The 15,191-nt window shown below is 38.5% G+C and overlaps 1 protein-coding gene across 1 annotated transcript in view; it reads left to right on the forward strand.

Annotated features, from left to right (window-relative positions):
* Nucleotides 1-7,871: 7,871 nt before the first annotated feature.
* mcama (melanoma cell adhesion molecule a) overlaps nt 7,872-15,191 on the forward strand; it is a 30,454-nt gene continuing 23,134 nt past the window's right edge. Inside the window, exons 1-5 of the mRNA XM_008306540.1 lie at nt 7,872-7,945; nt 9,762-9,990; nt 10,979-11,049; nt 11,180-11,267; nt 11,824-12,000. Coding sequence (XP_008304762.1) covers nt 7,928-7,945; nt 9,762-9,990; nt 10,979-11,049; nt 11,180-11,267; nt 11,824-12,000 — 583 coding nt within the window. The 5' untranslated portion in view covers nt 7,872-7,927. The remainder of the gene's footprint in view (nt 7,946-9,761; nt 9,991-10,978; nt 11,050-11,179; nt 11,268-11,823; nt 12,001-15,191) is intronic.

Genomic DNA, 15,191 nt, shown 5'->3' on the forward strand with positions numbered 1-15,191 from the left:
AAGATTTGGCTGCAAAAAATAAATGCAACATCAGTAGAATGGAATTATTCTGGCTACAGAGACGATGATGTGGCCCATAAACAGGTACTTTGCTGGCAGGGTCTTGCAATTGTTGTCATTCCATGAAGTCTAGTTTATGCTTTCCATGTCACCAAGAGTACAAATTGTCTGTGAAAATCTGCGGAGAATGTTCATATGCAGCCCTAAATTTGTGACCGTGCAGAATGTCCGAAACTAAAAGCATGTCGAATCCATATGTACCAGCAAAGCAAGTGGTGCTTTAAACAGATGCTTAGTTTGAAGAGAGACTGCATGAGAAGATTGTTGATTTATAATTCTTCATTAATAGAGTTGTAATTGAAGTAGCTGCTGCAAGATGTTGGAGATTTTTTTCATACGTATGTGCTTTCCATGGATGGAGTGAGAAGTTCTACAATCTCCAGAAACCCTGTGCTCGACACTCTTCAGAAATGTGCTGACACGATGCTGCAGACCAATCTGTAAATAGCTGCTCTATCCTGTAAGAGTTGTGTTTTTCTGTGTTCAACATAAGGGGCAGTGTGACTGTCTGCACAGACTGATGCAGCCCAATAGTGGTATGAACAGAGCTGATAAGTGGACGATGGACAAGGAAAGCCTGAAATGGCTCTGAGGCAACACGACTAATTTGTTTGACTGTTATAGTTAGCCCCACAAAGTCCAGAATGATGAGTGCAGAGCTCTGAATGGCATCCAAAATACCACAATGAAGGTTTCAATTGGCTTTTTTCTGCTTTTGTAGTTATTTTTTGTTGCCCATGCAGATGCACTCCACTACGAAACCTCCCAGTCATTCTAGAATTACTACCGCTTTCTAAATTTTCGTCATCTTGTAAATAGCTCTTTATGTTTTCATATTGCAGACAAACAAAACTGAGCAATGTCAGCATTTGCCCTTATCACACAGCCCTAACTGCGATAAAGTTTGCACAATGCAAAAGTTTTGTCCAACAAAGTATAAGAAGTCGACCTCGGCATTCATCGTGAGGGAACCGTGCAAGGTCCTGACTCGAAGCTGCGATATGCTCTGCTGCACGAAAGGGGAGGATCACAGATGCATAAAGAGGTGCCTTTGAGGAGATTTGCAGCACTTCCTTATCTCTCTGTGTGAAAGAATAAAGCCTGGACCCTTCGCTGCCACCGACTGTCACCCGGGGAACTGGCTGCCGGGAGATTTGTGCCAGATGCTGCTTCTGAAAGCGAAACCAGCACATCAGGAGGACAAGGAGCTCTCCTCTGCACTGTACCGCTGTATGCCTCCACTGTGTGTGTGTGCTCTTTGATGTCAGGCAGTGCTCTGTGTCCCCCAGGTGTTCAACTACACACTCGGGTTGCGTATTGAGAAATCCTCCTCCCTGTCATCCACACTTACATGCTAGCTTTTTACACCCTCTGCTCTCTGAGGGGCCTCAGTGTTTGCAGACCGCTGTTATTCAGGAAGCCTCCAGGTCCTAGGAACTCAGAAGTGCTCATCTTCTCGTGCATTTCTTCAAAAGTAGCTATAAGTACACCGATTGTCTTTCTGAAAAGATGTCTGTTGCATGTCCGCTCTACAGTATATCTGCTTATTTCAAAACTTCTTCAAGCAAACCAATATAATTCTCATTTTAGAATAACATATACTTCAGTCGTCTTTTAAATTGGTCCAAGTTTTACCAACAATGTGCAACAACAGACAGCACAGTAGTAACACAAAAAGTACACAACAAGGTACAGAATCAGCCACATGTAGAAACATATACACACAAAAAAGTTATTCCTTGCACCTGTTACCACAAATTACTCAAATGTAAGGTAAAAAATAAATAAAATAATTTCCTGATTTAGATAAATCTTTTAAGTTGCAAACATTGTTCTGATGAGTTGTGTTGACATACTAATGTTAATAGCACCATCTTAATATTGTGTGCAACTTCAACTCAGAATTCTGGATTTGAAATAAGATTCAAGTTGTTGTAAGTAAATGAAACTGACTTGAAACATTGTTTTTCTGTCCTTAAAAACATGTTTTGGCTGGCAATTATTAGGTATCTGCTAATTTAAAATAGCTTTCATTGTAGAGGAGAAGCTAATACCTGTAACTGTATACAGTTTCTTGGCTGAACATTTCACTAGTTTTCCTAACTTGAAAAGTTGGATGCAAACTATTGATTTTTTTTAGTGTATGAAGCCTTAGCATCTGAAGCCTGCATAGATTGACACATTCATAAAAACAAATTTCCCGATGAATGCTTCTGAGAACTTTAAAAAGTCCTGTGTTAAATATGCATGCGCACAAAGCTGGAATCAATATATACAGCACCTTTCCAAGGTTCCACAGTTCTGTGAAAAGTCCCTGAATTTTTGCTTGGTGATTATTTGTCACAGCAAAGTAACTGTTGGCTTCAGGAATCTGCTGAAGAGTGCAGAATGTTTTGTTTTTTACAGAATCTGGTTAGAGCAAAGGGTTTATTTTAGACAAATTTTGAAATGAAACATGTAAAATAGGCTTAGATCTGGTTAAATTTTGTTGAGCTTAAATGTTTTTTTTTTTTAGTGTATGAAACATTATCTATCCTCACATTTTTAAAAGCCCTGCACAAATTACATTTGTAAAGTACTTTGTAATATTCAAATGCAGATGAGCGGGTTTTTATCGCGCCAGCATTATTAAAGCGGTAATAAAGCGATCCAAATCTTTCCATTTTCTATTCATCTCCTCAAACGGCATCCTGACGTGTCCGGTGAACATTTAATATGCAACGTTTTTATGTTCTTAGATGCATTCAGTTTCATTTCATGGCTCAGCAGGCGTGTGAGGGATTAAAGAGAGTAAATGAGGCTGGTTTGTTTTGTCAGAGGTGATTTGGACTCTTATCAGTGGCAGAGCTGCAGATCTACCGGAGGCTTAAGCTGACAGCCTTAATGGAACGGAGCAGCCAGTAATGGTCACCACTTCAGTTAGCATCGGAGGGCATTGTCTGAGTGTTGGTGGCATGATGAGTGACTGTATGCAGAGGCTGTCCTGGAAGTAGCCCCCCTCATTATGTCTGCCGTTGTCTGATTTGCATTGTGTGAGTCTGTCTCAGTTTGTCTTGAATGGAAGGTATTTGTCTTGTCATCTCCCTTTTGTTCTCTTAATTTAGTCTGTACCCCTGATAACTTGCTCAGGATTCTCTGTAAACATCTCAGAGGGGCAAAATTTGACTGTAGAGACGAAAATTACAACCATGATTTATCCTGAAAGGGACATGAATGTGTAACTGGTGAATGTTTGTGAACAATTTTGTGCCATTTCGGCTGGTAGATGTTGAGATATCTCACTGGAGAAGTTTTAAGGGAAGCCAAGCAATCGCTTTTCAAAGGAGGACTGGAGTTGTTTGCGCTCCATCAAGCGTTTTTTGAGAAATTCCAGATTGGTTCAAAGTAGTGAACTGAAGTCTGGCTAAATTCACATCATGCTGGTTTAAATAGTATTTTTGCCAGTTAATTTTTTTGAAGCAAAGTTCTTGTTGTAGCTGTGTCACAATGGAATATGGGGAAAATGCAACTCTATTCATCAATATAAGGTTTGTTTTTGGCATCAAGGGTTGGTGTTGGCACTTCTGTTGGTAAAATTTAGCTCCAGCCCTGCTGTTTTTACTGGCAAGATAGCAACTCTGAAATCTGTTTCTGGAAGAAGATTCAGATGTTTGGAAGGAGAAAGAATCGAGGACACTGGCATTAATATTCTGCATGGTTTTTTTGTTGTTTTTTTTTTGCTTCTGTCACATTTTTCCTCACTGTAGGCTCATTTTGCACTGCAGTATAAAATCATGCACCTCTATGGAAACAACACAACCATGATTAGAAGTACAGAAACCGTAGTATAGCCAAGTTATAATGCCACAGATTAAATTACCCACAAATATAACCAAAATTCATAAAGAAATGGTGACTCTACATTGTATAGATGACGTGGCTTGCCTCCTATCTGCTCTACAGAAACACAGCCTGCAGTTCAGCCAAAAAGTCCCTGAATTTTTGTCATGTGCAGAATTTTTTGGGTTTTACAGAACCCGGTTATCATTAATAGTTAATTTTTAATGAATTTTGAAACAAGACATGCAGAAGAAAGTGATTTGTTTCATTTTCCTGATAGAATAGCACATCACAAATGAGTAGTTCAAGGACTGTTGGGAAGTTGAAAATCTGATAATTTTTCTGTTTTTGAATTTTCTTGGTCTAATAAATGGTGTAATTTTGGTGATTTTGGCAAAAGTTGATGGTGGTTTCTGAATAATGGAAAATGTTGCTAAAACATTTTGTGAACAAACCTAGCTAAAGTCCAAGAACTAATCTGTCATTTACAGTGTAATTGTGTGATGTAACTGGTCTCCCAGCTCCCATGTGTTCATCCCTCCTGACAGAACAGTCATCTGGGGTCTCGTCCAGTCAGCAGCCTGATCCTGTCAACACGTCCAAATATTCTACTGTTTTTTTTTTTTTCCCCTGAATGAATTAGCTCTGTATCATGCAGACACAGACAGCCACAAATATATGCACATGCACAGCCACAGGCAGCAGTTTTTGGTTGTCAGGCTCCACAGATCATGGGTCATGTGTGTTTGTGCTTCAGTCCATGGCGCATAAAGTCACAACAGGAACAGATAAGACCCGTCCCAGGTTGGCTTTGGAAGTCAAATCCCCAGCAACCCCCCAGCGCTAATCGGATTAGCTGAAAAGTTAGCAGCACGGCCCCGAAGACACACAACATTTTTTACACTGACTTCTGTGACATATTTTGCTCTCCGGCCTCTGTAATCTGCTTCTCGTCTCCAAAAGCCGTTTCACGTCATCTTTGTCTCGGTAAACAGCAACTTCAGTACAAGATGAACTGTTATTAACCTCAGCTTAAGATGGGAAATCATTTCTTGTTTTTTTTGAGGGTAGGGTGCGTGTGTGTATGTGTGTGTGTGTACGTGAGGAGGGGGATCTGGTCCACCCAGGTGGGGGAACAATGGCGTGCCCGTTGCCTTAAAGCAATGGTTGGCTGAGCACAGGCTGAGCAGGGAGGGACACGAGGAAAAAAATGAGTTGTGAAAATGATTGGAGGAGGAGGATGGGGGAGGATGGGGGAGTCGGGGAGGTGTGGGGGAGCAGCCGGCTGAATGGGGGCAGCAGGGTGGCAACTGGACTTCTAAAGCTCTTTTCATGCTTGGTCTGTTTCTACCAACGCTGAAAAACACACCGAAGTGTCGCTGTGGCTAATTGTTTTCTCTTTATTTTTGAAAACCATTAGTCAGAAACAAAAACTGGGATGTCCCTGGTTGTTCCCCCCTCAGTATGTGGCAGCATTAAACTGGCCTACATTCATTAATATCTGTGAACACAACTGGGGGAAAAAAATGAACACAGTAAAGCTTGACCCACAACTATGTTTTGTTTCCCTCTTAGTGTCTTGTAATGTGGTTTGTATTCTGTAGTGTTAATTGGTGGAAAATCCTGATTGAGGACGTCCTGACTATAAATATTCCACTTACTTTTTCCTCCATTACATTTATTTCACACCTGCACTGTAGTTACCACAGTCATTAGAGATCATCTTTTCAGGACAAAAGGCATCTTGTTAAGTGACTAACAACACTTTTTGTTGTTCAAGCAATAAACAAGAAAAATGGTGAATCAAAAAACATGTAAGTTTTTCAGAAAGAACTGATTTGCAGAGATATTCTGTGAGAAGTCATCTTGCCTTATAATTGCCAAACGCATTTGAAGTGAAATGTCGCGATAGTGAGTAAACTAGGCTGCATGGCGGTGTCAGAAGGTGGCGCTAGAGAGTACGTCACACATGGCTGTAATAAACCGAGCAGAAGGAGCCAGAAACAGTTGCAGTTGTGATAACATGTAAGAGAAGCAGACAAAACGAACAGAAGTACCGTATACAAAAGAGTTTGGGAGTTGTTTTTAAGTCGGTACAGCTGTAATTATTCTTTCTTGTCAGCTGGTAATTTTACATGTTTTATTCTGTTCCGAGATAAAGACGTAAGATATAGGCTGAATCAGCTGATCGTCGTGAAATAAATGTTTGCTGCGTCGGAAGTTACTACGAAAGGGTGTTCCTATCTCCCATTATGCACGTTATGTGGTTTATGAAAAAGTCCAAAATGATCTCAATTAACTGTAAAAACTTTGAATTGAAGGAAATTAAGGAAATTTTTAAAAACTTCTTGAAAGTAATGACTAACCCTCAGAACCCCAAAACCCACCAGCAGCTTGAAAGGTTATCTTTAGTAAATTACACCATTTATCAGAGCCAGAAAAGGTAAAAATGCACATAAACAAATATTGGATTTCCAAGTTTCCAACTGTCCTCAAACTACTCTTTTATGTCATGCTGTTTCTTCCAAAAACTTTCAAATCTAAGCTTAAAATCATGATATAAAATGAAATTAAACCATTTGCTCAAACGTGATTTTGCAAAATATCTCAGTAGAACGGTGAAGCCTGAAGTGATTCAGCAGCTCAGGGACTTTTCATCTGAAGTGCAGGCAGTGTTTACAGAGTAGAGAAGGGCCAAGTTCAGAATGTAAACAGGAAAATGTCTAGAATATGTAGAGTCAATATGTTTTTTCAGGAGTAGTAGTAACACCTGTGGGCTCTTGAAAAAATATTGTACAGACTGATTCCAGGTTTTGTAAAAATAAATAAATAAATAAAGAGCTTCAACTTCAATTTTTTCATTCTTATTATGCCACAGTTTTCAGCTCTCTCTCTTTCTAGTCATGTTTGTGCTGTTTCCATAGAGGTGCAGGATTTTATATTGCAGTGAAAAATGAGCTCACAGTGAGATAAAAATGTGACTGGAGCAAAAACACGCAGAATGTTAACGCTGAGCGTCCTCCATTGCTTCTCTATTCCATCTCTCCTTTGTGATGCAGAAACAGATTTCAGAGCTGCCATCTTGTAGTCATAACAGTGAGTAAAAATGTGAAACAAAAAAAAATTCCCAGAACTTGCTCAAGGTTCAAAATGTGTCTAAAAATACTAAACGGAAACTCAACTGTTGACGGAGGAGACGGCAGCTTCTTTAGTTTACTGTTATTGTATTTGTGACTAAAGATTTCTAGAAGCTAATGTAGGAAATGAATCAAGCGTAAACTGGGTTGAAGAAAAGAGGTTAAACTGACCTAATCATGACGGGGTAAAGTGACTGGAGTGACACCTGACAGTGGGGGAGGAAGGGAGGGATGGGGGAGGAACAACTCCAAACCAGATTAAAAGAGAAAATAGTCTCTCTTTTTTTGTGCCATCCTTGTTTTCCTTTGTCGCCGTTTTGAACGGGCCCCTCCAGCGCCGCCGCCAAGTCCAACATGGCTGAAATCACTCTTGGCTCCCAGAATCAGCGGCCCAATGTCAGACTGGCTGAACTTCTCCTGCTTGCATTCCCCCATGGATGCCTGGGGAACTGGCGCTCTGGCCAAGATGTGGTTTTGTGGTTACAGTCAGCCAGGCAGAAGGGAGATGAAAACGATGCCATGTGCACAAGAAGCCTTTTCTTCTTTGTTCGGGTAACATGGCAGCCTGGCGGAGGGCCGGTCTGGGAGGACACTCAGTCATCCAGCAAACACAATGAGTACAGAATTAGATTAAGGTCAGAATTACAGCTGGGTGTAGGTATGGAGGAACAAAGCCACGGTGAAAAGCTAATTTCATCAGTTTAATATCGTGTGGCTCCTGAATAATGTGGCATCACCGTGCAGCTCCAGCATGAAGCACCCAGTTGATTTATGTGCATCTCTGTGTGTTTCCAGTTTGGGCCAAGGTGGAGCTGACTATGCATGAGAGCGCTGAGGTGTACCTGGGCGACGTGGCTGAGATCCCCTGCCAGTACAGCTTCACCGACGCCGACAACGAGCCCAGCTTTGTCATGATCCAGTGGTTTGTGGTGAGTGCTGCCGGAGCGACAGCCAGAACGGACAGTGTCTGTCTGGGACTGTCCAGCTGCTCATGTATGAAGCTGCTGACGCTCCGTTTCTGGTTGACTTTTTATTAGTTGTATCACTGTCCCCAGAAAAAAAATCAATAAAAGAAATAAGTAAGAAATAGCAGAGAGTTTTTATAAACCAACTCAAGACCAGCCTTTTCACTCAGGCTTTGGATTGATTTGATTGAATTTCTTAATATATTACAAATTTTAGAACTCATTTTGTTTGATTTATTTACTAATTTAAATATTATAGCCGATTACTTCATTTTTTATTATTTTCCTCTTTTTTTTATGAACTTTAAATTATGTTATGTCCTTTATTTATCTTCATTTTATTGGATTAATTTTTATTCTAAGTTTTATTTCATCTGGTGTTACCTCATTTTGTTATCATATTATATTATATTTTCCATCCATTATCTATACACCGCTTAATCCTCACTAGGGTCGCGGGGGGGCTGGGCCCTATCCCAGCCGACTTAGGGCGAAGGCAGGGGACACCCTGGACATGTCACCAGTCTATCACAGGGCCACACTTAGAGACAGAAAACCAAGCACACTCACATTCAGACCTACGGACAATTTAGAATCACCAATTAACCTCAACATGTTTTTGGACTGTGGGAGGAAACCGGAGAACCCGGAGAGAACCCACGCTGCATGGGGAGAACATGGAGACTCCACACAGAAAGATTCCGGTGCCCCCACTGGGACGCAAACCGGCAACCTTCTTGCTGCGAGGCAACAGTGCTATCAACTGCGCCACCCTGCAGCCCATATCATATCATATCATATCATATCATATCATATCATATCATATCATATCATATAATATTTGTTCGTAATAAGACAGTGTATCCTCAGTTCCTTTCTTACAGCACAATGTTGTAGGTTTTGTTTTGTTGAATTTTCATTCCTTTTATTCATTTACTGATTGTCAGTATTTAAAATGTGGGTCAATCCATTTCAAATCATCAAATTTTTAGAACAGTTTCTACTTAACCATCTCTGATTTGTCTGAATCAAAATATGGATATTTATAAAGACATTTGTACATTTTTAGCTTCATATGTTGAATAATTTCTGAAATACATGTTTTTAAAAATTACGCGTCAATCTGCTTTTAGTACATTTTTTCCTCACATTGAAATTTAAGGCTGAATTTGGATGACAATATCTCAGGAGCTTTCAAACTTATGTACATACTCTTATCTTTATAAAATACACAATTTTCCCTGTTGTTTTTCATCATATCATTGATTATAGTTGACTTGAAATATGAAAACTATGGTGAAGCTGTCATCTTTAAGCAGGTTCTGAACCAATGTAGTGATGAGACATAACAGTGAAGATGTCAAACTTTTGTCTTTAATGCTTTCCCGAGTAAGTATTTGATATATTAAGCTAAAATTTCTCAGATACCATTTAAAAAAACAGTTTGTGATGAAGTTTGGAGCACATCTAAGGCTGTCGAGCAGAAGGAACCTGAACCTTTAAGATAGAAAAAAGAGGATAAAATTATGCAGGACAACAATAACTGTAATGAGCTCAACACATTATAGATGATGTTGCTTTTCCTCTATTCGTGCCCAGAAATGATTTCTTGAAGTGCCCTGTTTGCAAATGAACACAATCTTTTTATCGTTTCTAGCTTTTGATTGCACTGACCAGTGACTAACAGCCTGTAATGACAGCCTAGCAGCTAAACATCTCCACTGATTTACCTCTAAAACACTGTTTATCCAAGACTGACTGACAGCCGTGTCCTCCGCAGAGAGAGTTGGGAAACGCCTCTCGGGTGCGGATCTTCTACAGCGACGACCGCCAGCAGATGGTTGATAACAACACTGACTACAGCGGTCGCATCGAGGTGACTTCAGACCAGCTGGGATCTCGACTCGTAATCCAGGACGTTGTGCTCAAGGATGAAAAGGAATTCATCTGCCAGGTGAACGGACTCGCTGCCGGGAGCGCTGAGGGAAAGACCCACCTCCGAGTGTTTGGTAAGGAAGCCCACAAAACAGACAAATCGTCACCGAAACAAAGATTTTAAGTCTTAAAAATGCCTTTAACCCTCTGAATGCTAAGCAGTTTCTGGGCATTTCTTTGCTTCTGTCACATTTTTCCTCACTGTGGGCTCATTTTTCACTGCACTATAAAGTCCTGCACCTCTATGTAAACAACACAGCCATGACTAGAAGGAAAGAGAACTCAAATATGTCTTCTATGCAGCATAACAAGTGTCCACAGTTGTTCCTAATACTGGAAGAAATAGCAGCTGTACATACTATAGATATTTAACTACTTGATCCGTGTAAACACAGCCTGCAGTTCAGCTACAAAGTCCCTGAAATTTTGTCACTTGACTGTTGGTCACAGCTGAGTCACTGATGGCTTTTTAGTAGACATAGACCACAGATTTTTTGTTTTTGTTTTTATAGAACATAAAACGAGGAGTTTATTTTGGTGATTTCTTAAATGAGAGATGGAAAATAAAGTGATTTTGATGAAATAGGATTTCACGTTTTCCTAATGAAACCAAATATCACACACGATCAGTTCAAATACCATCAGAAAGACGTAAATCTGATCATTTATTACATCAAAAAATAAAAAAGCCATTTTAAACTGCCGACAGGTGTAGAGATTTATTTCAAGGTGATTTTTTAAAATAAAATACAAAGAATAAAGTGACTTCGATGAAATTATAGGATTTTAAGCTTAGAATTGGTTAATTCTCCTGATAAAACCAAAAGTCACACATGATAAGTCAAAAGACTGTCAGACAGATGAAAATCTGTTGATTTATTTTGTTTTATTCAGTTTAAGCTGTGATAGATTGTGTAATTTAGGTGTTTAAAAAAAAAAGAAAAGATTTACTTTTTAATCGTGCTAACAGGTGTCGGGGTTCAGAGGGTTAACATATATCTTTGTTCTATGACTTAGTTATTATGAAGGTGTGAATTTATTTATTTTTTTTTTCTAATTCAGCTCCTCCAGAGGCTCCAGTGATCGAGGGTGTAACTACTGGGATATCTGTGACCAACGAGATGCCGTCTAAGGTGGGTGCATTTAATCCTAGAAATCAACATCAACAATTACAACAAATCTCAAGATGAGCACTTTAAGCGCACATTAGTTGCTTTACTACATAAAGATAATAAACATTTGTCTTTGTAACTCCCCGCTCAGGTTGCATCATGTGAGGCCCGAAATGGTTTCCCTAAACCCAACATCACCTGGTACAGGAACGGCATGCCTCTGATGTCTGCAGCTGGACGTAAGTGCAAACGGTAGTCGGACTCTGAAGGTCTGACATGCGCCTCTCCTCCTTTCTGAATTTGTGACCTTATCTGACCTTTCTGTCGATGATTTCCTGTCCAATATGATGTGTACTTGGTTGTTTCTTGATTCTGTTGTAGAGTTGCTTCAAATAAATACACAAATACTTATTCCCTTCTGCTTGATAAAAAAAAATGGAAGGAATTTAATTAAGTATTAAATGTTATATTGTTCAATATAAACGCTTCATTTACATGTATGTTTATTCATTTGGCACTTTGACACACGATCCACAAGGCTACAAGGGCATCATGCAACGTCTGTAGAAACGAATCCATAAAAAAATATTTTTAGTTTAAGAGAGAGAGATGAAGACTGAGAGAACAAGTGAAGGAGGGAATATTAGGAGTGTTCAAGAGATTGTTGAAGGCAGAACAAAGGAATCACAGTGGAGGAGAGCAGTAACTTCACTAAGTGCAGCTGCTGACCGCATGTGTTCAGTTTGTTGGTGTCTCCCGTTAAATATCTGCCTCCTCGTCTCATCTCTGCTCCAGACGTGAACGTGCTGATGCTGGTCGTTCAAGAGTCCGGCAGGTTCTCGGTCCAGAGCACTCTGCAATACAAGGTGGTGAAGGAGGACAAAGACGCTCATTTCTCCTGTGAGGTCAGCTTCTTCGTTCCCGGAGCCATCAGGACGACCGAGTCGCACAGCGTCAACATCACTGTTCACTGTGAGTCAACGCCCTTCATATAATCCTGTCGTGTTGGCCTCTGATACAGTAGTAAACAAATCAGTTCTTTATAAGAGTGGAGGTGAAATAATGAATCCACGACTCCTCCATCTTCAGAGCTCGCTTATTTTAACTTGTTCAGTGTTTCCTTTGCTGCACTGTGAAAAAAATAAATTTTCTTTTTACTTGTGATTTTTTTTAAAAAATGTAGTATTATTTTACAAATATTCCCTGTTTTGTTATATTAAAGATAATAAACTAGTAAAATCCCAGAATAACAGTGTTAATCTACATTTTAACCCTAAAAAGAAGGCCAGAACTAGGCATCATTTTATCTAATTGAAGTTTTTTCTTTTACAATGCGTGACTATAAAATTGCACATTTTTTACTGTATTTAATTTAGCAAAAAAAAAAAAAAAGTATATATATATTAGATAAATTAAAAAACAATATGGATCTTAAAAATATAATTAAATTAAGCTTTTATGTACAGATTGACCCTGCTTTGTCATATTACAGATATTAAACTAATCAAATCACAGAAAAAAATAATGTGTTCTTTTCCCACATGTGACTGTAAAATTAAACTGCTTTACTGAATGTGAGTCGGGTAAAAATATCATTATGTTTGTAGATAATTACTGTTCATTTAAAGAAAAATTATGTGTATTAAAATTTTAAAAATGGCAAATATTTCTTTTTACTGTTGAACAGATTTTTCCAATTTTGTTAAAATACAGATAATATTGAGTAAAATCACAGAAAACAAGTATTAATTTGTTGACTCACAAAAAACAACAAATAGTAATTTGTCCTTTTGTTTTTTGTGTAATTCAATCAGCAAGAAAAATTCTTATTTTTACAGATATTTACTGTTATTTAAAAGAAAAATATATGTACATAACAGATTAAAAAATGGTAAATATCTCTTTAATTACACAGCTTTTCTGTATGTAAATCGGGTAAAAATGTCATTGTTTACAGATATTTGCCGTTATTTTCACAGTTTTTCCACCAAATATTGCTTTACTCTGTGTGAGGCTGAGCGAATGCATAAAGTCACCGCTGAGAAACTTAGTAACGGATCATTTTCACTTTCTTCTCTTTGTGCTTGTCACTTTCTGTTTGCTGTTAAGGTTTAAGAGGTGAGAGGAGGGTTTAAGAGGATTTTTTATTTGCCTCTGTGCCTCCTGGGTTCAGACAGATTTTCTGCCAGTTCTCCCATAAAAACAGATCAAATCACGCTTAATTGGGAGTGACATGTTTACTGACAGTGCAGTGAAGGAACAACATCATCTGAAAATCAAGGAAACGTTTCTCTCTCATCCTGAAATGTGCTAATTTGCTGGCTGTTTTGCAAATTCCTCGTGGTTTTGCATGATAAATCATAGATAATGTGCTATAATAGGTCAAGGCTGCATTAGAATTTTTCTTCCTAGCCTGCAGCTTTAACAGCAATGTAATTTGTGTATTTCTGTAGTGTAGCGAGTTTCAGAGCAGCATATTGTGCTTTTACCTTGTTAACATATTAGAAATACACATGTTAAATTTAAAGTTTGTCTCTAAATGTAAAATCATTAATGCCGTGTACTGAACTTCCTCTTTTCCTGCCCAACATCTGTTGTTTTATCCCTTCCATGGTTGACGATCATAAATGTTGTAACTGAATCTCATCCTTTCCTATTTGACCCACTGATTGCATCCACTGGAAGCAGTTTGTTTTTCTAATGGATGTACCAGATGCTAATGTGGTCCGAGTTGCACGCTGTGAGTGGAATATTCATTAGACTCCCACATCAGGAACTCCACCAACACATCCAGAGCAGAGCTGCTGATAACTGGATGTAAAACTTGAGAACACACAGTGCTGCTTAGAGGTTCAAGGTTCACATTTTTCAGTCTGCAGTCGAAGATGCTTTTGGTCTTTTTGCTGCTGATGTGCTGACCTCAGACTGGAGGCCAACGTTTTGTACATTCTGTTTCCTCATGGCTAGTTTCCATGTTGTTTTTCAAAGAGCCACTCAACCAGTTTTACACATAAAGTGGATTTATTCCTCATGAGGAAGAAGTTGTATAAAGTCTTTTTAAGCTCTAGAGAAAGGCTGCATATAGCAAAAAAACCCAAAACTTTTTAATATTTTGTATCTTTCGCAACATGAAAAAAATAGAGGAATTTAGAAAAAAAAACTAATTTAGAAAGAATTCTTTACTTTCTAATCATTGTGGTGATGTTGTAAGGGAGTGCGTGCACATTTAAAATAAAAAAATGTTCCAAAAAGCTGCCTGCAAAATAGACTTTTTTGCTTTGGATGACATTCAGATCTGCATATGCACTCGTCCAACAGCGCTTTGTGGTGCTAATCTAAAATAACATAATCAAACAAATTAGTAGCTGCATCAAACATCCATCATTCTTTCAGTAGCTATAACATTTTTTTTTTTGCAGCTATCATTGTGTTTCTTTTTGCAATCAGATCTTTCTTTTTCAGTACTTCTGTCCAGTTTCTTGCTCACTTTGCTGTGCACATCTGCAGCCTGCATGTCAATAAACTGTCTGTAAAATTTTGTGATAAATCCAAAAAACCCTTAAATCAGAGTAAATAAGATCTTTATTGATCTCTCATTGGAGAAATTCACAGGTTACAGCAGCTACATACAAATAAAGCATCATAAACGATAAGCAAATAATATAAAAGTAGGAAAAAGATTCAAAAATAAAGTGAATAATAGATTATGTACACATTTCATTTGTACAAATATGGAATCTGCTGTTCTATCAGACTTTTCTTGTAGATTAATCATTGCAAAAGAGAACTATGCAAGTTTTCTTCTTGTATCAAGCAGCAAAAAGTTTATAGAATAAAAAGTTTGAGTTAATTTGATTTGCTGCACGTGTAGCAGTGGTAACGCTGAAATGACTTTGTGCAGCTTGGCTTTAAAAGTCAGAAAAAAATAACTCTGACTTAAAAATGATTTATAAATTTTAAGCAACTGCAGCATTTAAGGAGCCGATTACATTTTTAAATCCGTCTCCAGGTGCCTCAACTCTAAGTACAAAAAGAAATCACTGGAAAACATCTTTGAATCTTCTTATTGTTGCAAAATGTCAACATCAACACAAACACAGTTTAAGTTCCCATCACAGCCTCATTATCTCGTCCCTCCGCTGCTGGTTCGCTGTTGTTGGGTG

This window comes from Stegastes partitus, unplaced genomic scaffold, assembly GCF_000690725.1.
Source record: "Stegastes partitus isolate 25-593 unplaced genomic scaffold, Stegastes_partitus-1.0.2 Scaffold3692, whole genome shotgun sequence".
NCBI lineage: Eukaryota > Metazoa > Chordata > Actinopteri > Pomacentridae > Stegastes > Stegastes partitus.